The sequence below is a fragment of the Malaya genurostris genome, chromosome 2, assembly GCF_030247185.1.
Source record: "Malaya genurostris strain Urasoe2022 chromosome 2, Malgen_1.1, whole genome shotgun sequence".
In the NCBI taxonomy this organism is placed as follows: domain Eukaryota; kingdom Metazoa; phylum Arthropoda; class Insecta; order Diptera; family Culicidae; genus Malaya; species Malaya genurostris.
Genome location: NC_080571.1, coordinates 104,085,703 through 104,098,832, shown reverse-complemented (window position 1 = coordinate 104,098,832; position 13,130 = coordinate 104,085,703). Strand labels below are relative to the sequence as shown.

Genomic DNA, 13,130 nt, shown 5'->3' with positions numbered 1-13,130 from the left:
TTCGATAAAGTGATGTTTTTTTATGTTCGGTAACTTCTGCGGACAGTTTATTTCACCATTTTCATCTCTGAAGCATTCCGAATCTCCTTCTCAATATTTCTCAGCTTCCGCTTAATAATGACACTTTGGAAGCAATTGGGTGGGTTAAGGCATAAATCAAATCAGAAGGTGCTCTTTGTTTCACTAACAGCCCTATAGTAAAGTACTCTCGCACTACACAGTGGTTCAAAAGACCAATTTTACGCTCTTAATTGATAAATCTTCAGCAATATTACTCAGAATGATGTAGGTGCCAAAAAATTGGATGTATGTGATTAATCTCCATTATTGTGACAATTCCATTGGTAATTCAACCACGGTATGAAAGCTCTTTTGACGTAGTTTTATATGTAATTATTTCACGAAAGACCAATGATCAAGTTCAAATGTATTTTTGTTGATTCCTTGGTTCGAGGAATGTTGCTGAATATGTAACGTAAACGCTGAACCCCTATTCTGTATACCCTGAACCCCTATTCTGTATTTCGAACAAGATCCAGATTCGTGTTTATTTATTTATTTTATTATTTATCTATTTAGGTATAATCAACAGACACAATATGGTCCTAATGATAATTTCTAGTAATATACAAAAAATGTTCAAGTATCCTACTGCGTGATAGATTGAAGTCGAATCCTAAAGAAACGCGATTGAATGATCTCTGCAAGCCAATCATAGCATTGTGAGCACCGTAGTTAGTTCGTCGTAAAAAAAGTCGAAGAAATGAACTGTTGCGAAGAACACGGGGTCGGAAGTTGATATTAATTTCGCGGAGCAAAACAGGGCAGTCAATCTTATCGGTCAAAACATCTGCTATCAATAAAGCACTCTACTGAAGCATGATCCCCACAGCAAATCGAACGAGCGGCAATCAACGTTCCGGTATCTAATTGCTTTTTGCACTTCATTGACATAGACGTGAATTCGATACAGATGGCTATCGCTGGATTGAAGTCTTCGAGTTCTGCAGGACCAGATGGCATACCGGCAGTTATTTTGAAGAAATGTTCGGCTGGAATAACATCACCACTTTATCGTTTATTCAGAACCTCATTAACTACAGCAGTGTTTCCGGATTTATGGAAAGCTTCGTTTATGTATCCGGCTTACAAGAAAGGCGACAAAAGCGATATGAACAACTACCGCGGTATCACATCTCTTAGCGCAATTCCTAAATTGTTCGAAAAAGTCATTCTGACTCAAATTTTTAACCATTGCAAGCAGTACATTGATGATACTCAACACGGGTTTATGCCGAAGCGTTCAACAGCTACTAACCTCGTATCTTTCACATCTTACATAACAAACGCTATGTCAGACGGACGTTATCTAGACAGATCTCTCTTCTGCTTTCAATAAAACCAATCATGACATCACAATTGCAAAATTAAATCGACTCGGCTTTGGTGCAAACGTCATTCAATGGATACAATCATATCTCAGCAATCGACGTCTTACTATCAAAATTGATGATTGTGTTTCCGAAGAATTTGTTGCAACGTCTGGAATTCCACAGGGGAGTCATCTTGGCCCTTTGATTTTCTTACTGTACTTTCTTCGAGTTTCTTTCGCTGATGACCTCAAGATCTATAATACCATCCGCAGCTCAGAAGATGCGGCATTCCTTCAACGGCAATTGGAAATCTTTGCGAATTGGTGCAAAACCAATCATATGATAGTGAATCCCGAAAAGTGCTCAATCATTACGTTCACAAGGAAAAAATTACCATTCAAATTCGAATATTATCTTGAGGGATTCATGATTAGTAGATCGACATGCGTCAAAGATCTTGGTGTCTTCTCGATGAGCAGTTATCATTCAAACAGCATATTAACTACATTGTTGCGAAAGCTTCGCGCTGTTTGGGATTCATATTTAGAATGGCTAAGCACTTCAATGATATTTATTGCCTGAAGGCTCTATACTGTACACTCGTTCGTTCTACTTTGGAATATTGCTCAGTAGACTGGAACCCTCTTTACCTCAATGGAGCTCATAGAATTGAATCTATACAACGTAGATTCGTACGTTTTGTTCTTCGACGATTACCTTGGAATAATCCACATGAACTGCCGAGCTATAAAAGTCGCGGATTGCTGATTGGTCTTGACACACTACAAGTACGACGAGTGCTGTCGCGTGCTTTGATGATAGCTGATATTTTGAATGATAGGATTGACTGCCCCGCTTTGCTCCGTGAGATTAATATCAATGTTCGTCCCCGTGCTCTCCTTAACGACGCCTTTCTTCGACTACCTCTACGTCGCACTAACTATGGAACAAATGGTGCCGTTATAGGCTTGCAAAGATCGTTCAATCGTGTATCATCTGGATTTGACTTCAACCTTTCACGGAAAACAATTCAAGCAAATTTTTTGCTTAGTATTATAAATTATCATTAGGACTACAATGTGTCTGTTGATTTTACAATAATAATAATAATAACAATAATAATAAAGCACGTGCAACATCTCGACGAACTTGTAGTGTATCGAGACCGATTAATAACCCGCGACTTTCGTAGCTTGGTAGTTGATGAGGATTGTTCCACGGTAAGCGCCGTAAAGCGAAGTACTCTTACTCTCTCAGTCGTAGACCACGCGGGTCTCTGCTGTATACAGGAGGCGTCTCCATTCAACTCGGTTCATGGCTGTTCGCCGCCAGCCTCGGTAGCTGCGAAGGGTCCGCAGGTCGTCCTCAATTTGATCGATCCATCTTGCCCGCTGCGCGCCTCTTCTTATACCGGTCGGATCATTATCGAGAATCATTTTAACCGGGTTGTTCCTTCGATTCTATGAGCTCCGTTTATGTAGTGAAGATTCCAAACGACAGAACAGTACTCCAGAGATGAACGAACAAGTGAGCAATACAGGCCCTTATTACCCGGTGAAAACCAAGTGATGTGACTGTGACCCTTATTATGGGTATCACTTCACGGTGGAAATCTAGTGAAGTGAATGTTCAACATTTTGATGAAAAAATTGGTTTTTCCCAACCCCAAGTTTCAACAGACTTCGCAGCCGATTCTTAGTGTACAGAATCATTGCATGGCTAGTACTATGGATCCTACTAATACTAAGAATCCTTCCAGGTCGGGGCCAAGAGAAAGGCATTAGGTGGATTAAGAATTCGTTCCAAAATATTAACATCGGCATCCATAACCTTTTCTCTAATCAATGGTAACTCATGAATTTTGGACTAACGTTAATTCACATATTTCAAGCACAAGAAGAAAATGAATCAATTTTTGATTCGAAATCGATCGAAACAAAAGATAGTTGCATGGCGTCAAGTCTGGACGAGTAAGATGGGTGAGGCATTGTTGTATGACACATTTCTCAGTGTAAATGAAACAGATTTTTTTATAGATTACTTGAATTGGTTTAGTGTTTATTATCTTCTTTCTATCAATCAGAATCAGCTGGTTCCACATTTTCATCCATTTCATTTTTTTTATGCACATGTACACATCACGATTTATTTTTCGATTCTAGCAATTGCTCCTACACATTTATAAGTCTTGCGTTATGCTGTAATTTGTTCTGTTCGTGTATGCATGCCTGTCTATATCAGACGTGAAGATATCAACTGTCTCCCTTCCTGCGCAAATTCTTTCAAAATGTCTAGAGCCAAAATTGTCAGTTCCGTTGCTAATGCGTCCTGTGAATAACATCATCTTTTGTGTATTATAAGAGGGGTGGAAAATGTTCTGCGCTTTGATTAAAGTGAGTGTATTGTTAATCATGGTTTACAGTTTCATAACGAAACAAATCTGTTGGTTTCTCTTTTTTAAAAAGGTCTCACTATCACTCACACCAATTGCACAGTCTCTCACTCGGCATCCGTGCCCATAAATCCGTGTGACTTTTCGTCTGTTTCTTCCTATATTTGCGTATGCGTGTAATATGCACTGTCATTAAGGTAAAAAAGCCCTAGTAGCAATAATTTTTCTCCGTTAATTAGATTGTTGGTTTTTATTTTAGTTTTTGAATATACTTTTCGGCTTGGTTTAATTCAATTAGTTTATCTAGTTGTTACCTTAGTAGTTGTGAGAGAACTTCAATACATTATTGTTTATCTTTTGCTTGATTTTACTTGGATTGTTTTATAACTAAAACATTTTATAACTAATTGCAGTTGTGTTGCATACTTTTTTTTTCAATATAACGATTTATTTTTTTCCTAATGCTTCTTCGTCTGTTCTAAATGGTAAAAATTAAACGAATAGCAATGTGTCGTTACACAATTTAAACTAAAAAAATGTACAAAACACGAGGGAACTGTATAACGGAACTGATAAACTACTAAACATACAGTATAAATATAAATTAGTTTCGTACATTTCCCTTTTTGTTTATTTATTTCTAGGGTTGTGATTTAATCGCTGCAGTTATCCCCAACAGGGGAGTCACATTTTTTTTTCTTTAGGTTTCCTTTTTCTTTCGTAGATACTAGTTAAATTATAAAACTATAAAACAAAGGAATTTTTTTTGCTTTTTCCGACAACTAGTTTCTACAGTTTACTTGTATGTTCACAATATGGTATAAGCTAAGTAGTATTATTACTGAATCGTAGAAACAATTTCACTGTCACTGCTTTTCTATACATCTTCTACGTCATGCCGCACGGTGAATTCCTTTGAGAGCAAGGATTTCGGTGCTAGTCTCACTATCATACGCTATTAGCATATTTTATGTTTCTAACGGGAATGGCAAAGAAAGTTTTACAAGCGAATCTCTGATAGCATCGGGACCTAAAAATGTTGAAACATGTTTGCAGAACTAGTTCACAATGCGGAGTATACAGTAATCATTGTCAGAAAATCTCGCACCATCCCCAAATAATAAATATCATCCGATGCTGAAGGCGTTCAATGTGTCCAACATCGTAACTGTTTTATGATTTTCTTGACACTATACAATACGGCGTAGAAATAGGATTTGACCAAGCAAATGATTAACTATTTACAAATGGAAACGCGATGTGTGTGGGGGAGTCCTTAGCAACTAAGAATCATTCGAATTTAATATGAGTATTATCTCGAGACAGTTACAGCAAAAGCATTGGGATTTTTCAGCATCGGATACCTTCGTCAGTAAGAACAATGATTTGACTAGAATTTCGAAGAAAAGATCCTATCTTATATTGTGTTCACTTCCAGAGTTAAGCTTTTGTCAAAATTCGTCTAAATACAACCAGTGGTACTACTAATAACACCCGCAAAATGTGGATAACAATCGATAAAAATATCCTACAGAACAAAAACTCTATTTTTCTCTTCTTCACTGGCAGATGGGTACAAAGCAGAAATAGATGCGTGAGATAATGTAATCCCGATGTCACCATTCAGATTGTTGCCACTCCCGTGTCTGGGAGTTGGAAAAAACTATGCTCTTGCGCACAACATCCTAATCATCGTTGAGCTGTCCAAACGTGTATCCTGCCGACATAATCTTCCTACATAGAATTATGACTCGATAAAGTGTTTGTCCACCTGGTTTTATGCTATAGTGAGCCTGCCGGAAAGCTAGTAGAACTGTTACTATGAGCCAAGCTAAGCATCGATCCGGACAGGCTGCCCTCTTCGTCTGGATAGGTTTCTTTGGACGCTTCAGCTAACGCCAGTGCACTGTAAATTAAGAAAACCAAAACCAATTACCCAGTGCTCTTTTTCCGGAGTAATGCAATGTATCACCTAAAGCCCATACGTGCCGACTCCTCGTCGAACGTCTCCAGCTGTTTCTCATGTCGCTCCCGGAGTAGTCGTATTCGTTCCGCACGCTCCTGATTAAACTGCTGCAGTTCCGTCTCCATCTATTGATGATCGAAATGAAACGATATATTTAGTTGGTACTATGCGAATAATCGACGCATTCTAGCAATATATCAGACTATCACATACCTTACTTTCCAGCAGTGCTCGCCGCACACTCACTCGATCTTCAAGTTCCTTGCGTTCGCGATCTCGCTGAGCTTGCGCTTGCATGCGATTTTTGCTCTGGTACGCAGTTAGAATGTCCAGTTCGTACTGTAATCGATCTTTCAACTGATGGCATTCGACTTCTTGACTTTCATCCAGTCGCAAGCTTTGCTTCTGCAGCATATCGGCAATACTTTGTTCATACTGAAGAAGGAAAAAAACTCGTGTGACTACTTGTGCTATAGCGAGTCTACAACTCACTACTAACCTGATCACCCAGTAACGTTAACTTACGATGTTGTTCTTCCTTTAGTTGCTTTATCACAGCTTTTTGCTCGTCCTTAGGCGTTGTCTGCAGGATTTGAGCCTTCAGTGCCTTATACTGACGCGTTTGAGTTTTACACGTTTCCCGGAACTGCTTGCGTATTTGAAGCTCCTTTTGCTGCAATTGTGATTCACATGAGAATTGATTACCATGTACAATTTCTTTCGAAAGGTTCAATTTTACCTTCAGACTTTTCGGTTGCTGCTTGAGTTCTAGCGCATGCTTCCTCAGCAGCTCCCGCTCGGCCCGATCCATGTACTCCTTTTGGTTACGTAGCTCGCTCTCGTGTTGTTTTGATATCTAGCAAAATAAGTGATCACGAATGAATAGAAATGATGAAGTTGAAGAAAAAAAAACACAAACTTACTTGCTCCTCGCGGAGGGCATGAACACTCTTTTGTTGTCGGTATTCCAGATCCTGAGTCTTTTCGTGGTGTTTGATTAGCATACCATGCGCCTGTTCCAGTTGCTGCTGTTTCTTGCTTAATTCCTGTGGCATGAGAATAGAAACAAACAATGTAACGAAGCAGTTGAACCACGAACACTAGAGTGAACTCACATCTCTAAGTAGTTGGTTTTCAACCTCATGCAAAAGCATCATTTTTTTCCTCCGGAATTTGCGCATCTCTAGTTCGATGTAGTTCTTTTGTACCCGCAACATCCGCTGTTCCTCTTGAGCCTCCGCTTGCTTCATGTTATCCTTTTGAGTCCTAAACAAAAAAATATAGTTCAATTAATCATCAAAACAGGCCACATACAGGGATTTGAATAGAAAAAAAACTGTACTGTAAAGTAGCATCGCGTTGCCGTTTGGTAGTGGACTCGTCCATAGACAGTTCGCGTTTCCAGCGTTCCTTGTTGGCTTTGTATTCCTTCTTTTTATACAAATCGAAAGCCTTCCGGTCCCCTTCTTGTCGTGTCGATATTTCCTTGTACAGTTTCTTCTCCGCAACGTTGTTTTGTTTCGTCCTACGTTCAATTTCCTGCTGATGTTTAGCCTTCATTTGAAAAAACAACAGTTACAACAATGTGCCAACGCATGTAAGTGCACATGAACATAATTACCGATAATTTCTCTAGTTCTCTGGTAAAGTTGTGTAGTAGTAGATCATATTCTTTGTCTAGAGCTGCCTTATGCTGCTCCATCTCCACCTTACATTTCTCCTCCTGCTTCACCAAGGCCGCTTGATGTTCACGGCGCATCCGCTTGTAGCCAGACATCTGTTCGTGCATTTCCTCCTGCTCGAATGAATCAAAATAAAATGAAAAGGAATACTTTCTCCACACGATTATCAAGTATACCTGCATATGTTCCTTCTGCTGTTTGGTTACAATACTGGTCGTTCTAATAGTAGCAAAGTTATTGGCGCCGTGCTCTGCAACCGCGTTGGCGGCGGCTTGGGACACGTGATTATGATGCGGATGGTGATGAGGTACAACGGGACTAGATGACGAGTTTTGATAACCAGCAGTATGGGCACTGATACTACCAGAACCAGAACCACTACCACCTGCGCTGATACTGCCCATACCTCCGCCGCTACCACTGCCAATTCCGAAACCCATTCGACCAATTCCATCAGTAGACATTAAACCGTCCCGACCGCTGGAGTTGTTCATACTGTTATTATGCAACGGTGGTAGCCCGGATCCCGGCAGTCGATGTCTGGAAGCATTCCGAATGATGCCACCATGTTGATCTACCGAATGGAGAGAATGTTCCGAGGTGATACTGTTACTCTTGCTACTGTCGCCGCCAATTTGCTCATCCGGTGTGTCTTCCGCATCGCCGACATTACTTTCCGTTTCACAAGAGTCGACCATTAAAATCTTTTTCATTTTCCTATAGTTCAGATTGTCCAATTCTCTCACGGCAGCTTTTGTTCTGCGTTCAACAAAAAATTACATCATTATACACCTAGAAAATTGCATGCCATCTATAATTACCTTGCTATCAAATCAATTAGCACGTTCGGGGATCGTATCCTAGTCACAAACGAATGGGTTAACAGTTTACTTGAATTCGGGCGTTCAGCCGGTGATTTCTTCAAACAAAAATCAACAAAACTTCGAAACACATCGGCCCAGTCAGGAGCCTAGAAAAAATAACAAAACAAAGTTTAAACTATCCTCTCCTTTTTTTTCCAACGGATGTAGTATATTCTCACCTGCAATGTAGGAGCCTCATTTTGCGCAATGTGGTACAGTGCCGACATTGCGTTCATGTTGAAATAGGGAGGTTTCCGTTCCGCCAGTTCAATACACGTTATTCCGAGCGACCAAACGTCCACCTTGCCGTCGTACTGTCCCTCGTCCATCGCCAGAATTACTTCCGGTGCCATCCAGTAGGGTGTACCGACAAAACTGTTGGCAGGACATTTGATGGCGGCACTTCCAAAGTCGGCCAGCTTGACCACACCCTGCTCGGTCAGCAGAATGTTGCCGGCTTTGATGTCACTGAAATGTATTTGAGAAGGTAATTAAAGATCGGGTGTGTTATGAATCTACTGACAAAGTGTATCTAATTTTGAAGGTATGAATATTAGTTGGAGTTTCGATAGAAATTTGCATGATCCAATGGACCATAAATGTTTATTGTCAACTAGCTGATGTACCCGACGCTGCTCGAAAATGTCTCCTGAAAAGTAGACTGCAAAAAGATCTTGGAAACAGTTGAAATAGTCTGAACTTGGTGAAGTACAAGTCAGACGGCTGAGATTGAACAATACTCCGGACATGCTAAGATGGCTAGTCTTAGATCTCATAATAATCATAATGTTCACGTACTCTCGCCAAATCGGGTTAGTTTTAACTTTAATTCCTTTTGTTAGGACCACTTTAAACACTGTTTCGTTGGGAGTGTTCTAAACACCGCGGATAAATAAACGTTCATTCAATCATTGAAACACTTTTATCTCTATTACTATCCTTTTGGAAACCTCTGAGATAGAATAAGTATCTCTGCTTGTAAAAAATAGCGTTTCTCGTCACATCCGAACAATACTGCCTCAAGCTCAAGTGGTTATAAACAATTGCTTCTCCCTCCTCGCTATAAATATTGTTATGACATAATTATTTACACGTAATCGCTCAAGATTTTCAATCTGATAATGTTTACTTGATAACGAAAGGTTGTATATCATCATAACTACTTTCGTACCATAGAACAACGATTTAGTTTATAGAAATTTTTTCGAAATTTATGTCCATCATTTTGGGTCGACAGTCATCTTAATTTGCAAAAAAAATCCATGTTACCTCACTTTGTTAGGAATACTTATTCCCTCTCCCTCTTGTAGATATTTTTACAGCCATCACAGAGTTGCTAGAAATATGCTGTACTTGAGCTTGATCTTGAGCTTGAGCTTGAGCGACCACCCCTGGTTGCTACTCCGTTACTGATCGGGATTAGCTGAAATTGTACAGGGAGTTTCTAGATGATCCGACCTGGGACTGGTGAATCATCCTTCAATGTACATCTTCTGGTAATCACCGAATTCATTGATCAGTACCGGCGCCGACCAGGCCCGAACGTAGATCGTCTTAGGAATGGGAAGGGATATTAGTCCAACACTTGTTGTTACTAGAGGCCGTATATATTACTGCGCACTCCACAAGTGTCACGGATATTTGTTAGTAAAAATTTCAGTATTGGTGTTATTCGCGCGCGACTCAGTATGTCCCGGTTTCAAGATGCTCGGATGCACCACTAAACTCACTGACTTCCCGAGTGAACGTCTCGACAATATCCTATATTGAAGTCCCGGGAAGTATTGATTCACAGCTCTTATTCGAGGAAACTGAAATTACGAATGAAATTACGTGATACAAAATAAACGAGTGAATAGGATTAGACAAAATAGTTGATTCATTGCATTGACATATTCTAAACAGTTGTTATAAAATTATTTTAAATCACCAAATAAAGGTCAACAGATTTCACGCGAGTCTTGATTCTGTATTATTTCCGCTTTATTGTTTTAATTATTTATAAAAATTATTAATTGATTATATTGGTTGATCTGGGCAGCCGGCTACCGAGAAAAATATTAATTTATTGTTTGAAATAGTAATATCAAATGTTTTTGCCTTTCTCATATAGAAAGGTTATGTAATCACTGTGAAATCCGACTTTTGAACCGAGGCCCGGAGGGCCGAGTGTCATATACCATATACCGTTTTTTTGCACCGCAAAATTCCCGAATATTATTTGAATTCGACTTCCGGTTCGGGAGTTATGGGGTAAAATGTGCAAAAAAAAAGAAAATATGTGTTCTAACTTTTCTCATAGATTCAAATGAAAGGTCTTATGGTTTCATACAAAATTTCTGAATATTATTGGGATCCGACTTCCGGTTCCGGAATTATGGGGTAAAATGTGCAAAAAATTGTGAAAATAAGTGCACTAACTTTTCTCAGAGATGGCTGAACCGATTTTCACAAACTTAGGTTCAAATGAAAGGTCTTGAAGTCCCATAAAAAATTCCTGAATATTATTTGAATTCGACTTCCGGTTCGGGAGTTATGGGGTAAAATTTGCAAAATAAAGAAAATATGTGTTCTAACTTTTCTCATAGATGGCGCGACCGATTTTCACAAAATTAGATTCAAATGAAAGGTCTTGTGGTCCCATACAAAATTCCTGAATATTATTGGGATCCGACTTCCGGTTCCGGAATTATGGGGTAAAATGTGCAAAAAATTGTGAAAATAAGTGCACTAACTTTTCTCAGAGATGGCTGAACCGATTTTCACAAACTTAGGTTCAAATGAAAGGTCTTGAAGTCCCATAAAAAATTCCTGAATATTATTTGAATCCGACTTCCGGTTCGGGAGTTATGGGGTAAAATGCGCAAAAAAAAGAAAATATGTGTTCTAACTTTTCTCATAGATGGCGCGACCGATTTTCACAAAATTAGATTCAAATGAAAGGTCTTGTGGTCCCATACAAAATTCCTGAATATTATTAGGATCCGACTTCCGGTTCCGGAATTATGGGGTAAAATGTGCAAAAAATTGTGCACTAAGTGCACTAACTTTTCTCAGAGATGGCTGAACCGATTTTCACAAACTTAGATTCAAATGAAATGTCTTGTGGTCTCATACGTAATTCCTGAATTTCATGCGGATCCGATATCCGGATCCGGAAATATAAAGTAAAGTGGGTTAAAATTGTATACCATCACTGAAAATGGGGATGTGCTGTTCGGATGCAATGGACTGTATCGTTACAAAAATCAAAAAATCGCGTGTGCTCTCGGAGCAGTCAAACTTAGAACTAACTTTTATTCAGATCGATTACAATGGTATGTGTATGAGAATGAACTGGAATCACGGTGTTTCATTTCTTTGATGGTTGTCGCGTCTTCGTGGATCGAGTTGCCAACCTAACATTCTCCCGCGCGTTGAAATGGACCATTTCAAGAAGGGATGGCTGGTTCTTCTCCTTCACCATCTAATGGAAGTAAACAGATCTTCTTGATTGCTCTCGTCGTTGTTTTGCCGTTAGGTAAACGCAGACCAACCACACGTGTGTGGCCGTCTCTTCCTGGAATCAGCTCAATGATACGGGCAAGCATCCATTGCAAAGGAGGTACGTTGTCGTCGACGACCAATACTAACGCACCAATCTTGAACGTGGTGATTTTAAAATCCTTCTGGCGTTGCTGAAGCTCGTGAAGATAGTGGGTCATCCACAGGTTCCAGAATTTTTGCTTTAAATCTTGGACGAACTGCCACTTGGACAGCCGACCAGGATGAATTTGCTGATATGAAGGCTCTGGGATCGCTTGAAACTCCCGACCGATTAGAAAATGGGCCGGAGTGATAGCACGAACATCGTTTGGATCGTCTGAAGTAGGTGTTAATGGCCGCGAGTTTAAAATCGCCTCTATCTGGGTAAGCACTGTTGAGAATTGCTCGAAGGAAAGATTATGCTCGGCCAAAATTCGCATGAGGTGCCGTTTAACGGATTTGACACCCGCTTCCCAAATCCCCCCGAAGTGTGGGCTTCGTGGCGGAATGAAGGACCACTTGATTCCTCGCTGTGTACAAAACGTATCAAGATCACGACAATGTTGCTCATCACGAAACAGTTCAGCTAGACGACGTAGTTCATTGTTAGCGCCTTCAAAATTGGTTGCATTGTCGGAGTACAAATTCTCGATCAGACCTCGACGACTGACAAACCAAGTCAAGTCTGAAACCGCTTCCAGATGAAGGGCACGAGTTGCCATGCACACAAATACACAGATGTAACCTTTCGTAATCTGCGCGTTTCGTAGTTTGTGGTTGCCACGAATATTGAATGGACCGGGGAAATCCAGCCCGGTGCGTGTGAACGGAAACGACGGCTGGACTCGATAGTCGGGTAGATCTCCCATGAGTTGCGTAGATGTAGTTGGTTTTAACCGATAGCATGGTATACACTGATATATAACCTTTCTGATGATGTTTTTTGCGCGTAGAGGCCAATATCGCTGTCTTACTATAGCTAGCAAGCTTCTTTGACTGGAGTGAAGATTGGTTTGATGCAAGTATCGTATCAATGTTATTGTCAAGGGATGTCTTTCCGGGAGTAACGCTTGATGCTTGTACTCATAAGGAACTTGGGCGTTCCTCAAACGGCCACCGACTCGCAGAATTGCATCATTTGGATCGATGAAAGGATGCAAGCTCCGGAAGGGAAGTTTCAAACTGGGGTTCTTCGTTCGCAATAACTTCAACTCAGTAGCAAATGCTTCAGTTTGCACTAACCGCATGATCAGTGCGTGAGATCGTGAAATCTCATCCGTCGTAGGTAAACCCTTAGTGAGTTTCTTCCTACCGCTACGCAAAAAATCA

General features: G+C 40.2%; 1 protein-coding gene across 2 annotated transcripts in view; it reads right to left on the bottom strand.

The window, feature by feature from the left end:
- Positions 1 to 5,150: 5,150 nt before the first annotated feature.
- LOC131433111 (serine/threonine-protein kinase Tao) overlaps positions 5,151 to 13,130 on the bottom strand; it is a 31,109-nt gene continuing 23,129 nt past the window's right edge. For both annotated transcript variants that reach the window (XM_058599929.1, XM_058599930.1), the window contains exons 3-14: positions 8,456 to 8,744; positions 8,235 to 8,383; positions 7,590 to 8,172; positions 7,353 to 7,526; positions 7,074 to 7,285; positions 6,847 to 6,997; positions 6,655 to 6,777; positions 6,471 to 6,587; positions 6,231 to 6,404; positions 5,945 to 6,166; positions 5,738 to 5,856; positions 5,151 to 5,671 (exon numbers count right to left, since the gene is read on the bottom strand). In XM_058599929.1, coding sequence (XP_058455912.1) covers positions 5,548 to 5,671; positions 5,738 to 5,856; positions 5,945 to 6,166; positions 6,231 to 6,404; positions 6,471 to 6,587; positions 6,655 to 6,777; positions 6,847 to 6,997; positions 7,074 to 7,285; positions 7,353 to 7,526; positions 7,590 to 8,172; positions 8,235 to 8,383; positions 8,456 to 8,744 — 2,437 coding nt within the window. In that variant the 3' untranslated portion in view covers positions 5,151 to 5,547. The remainder of the gene's footprint in view (positions 5,672 to 5,737; positions 5,857 to 5,944; positions 6,167 to 6,230; positions 6,405 to 6,470; positions 6,588 to 6,654; positions 6,778 to 6,846; positions 6,998 to 7,073; positions 7,286 to 7,352; positions 7,527 to 7,589; positions 8,173 to 8,234; positions 8,384 to 8,455; positions 8,745 to 13,130) is intronic.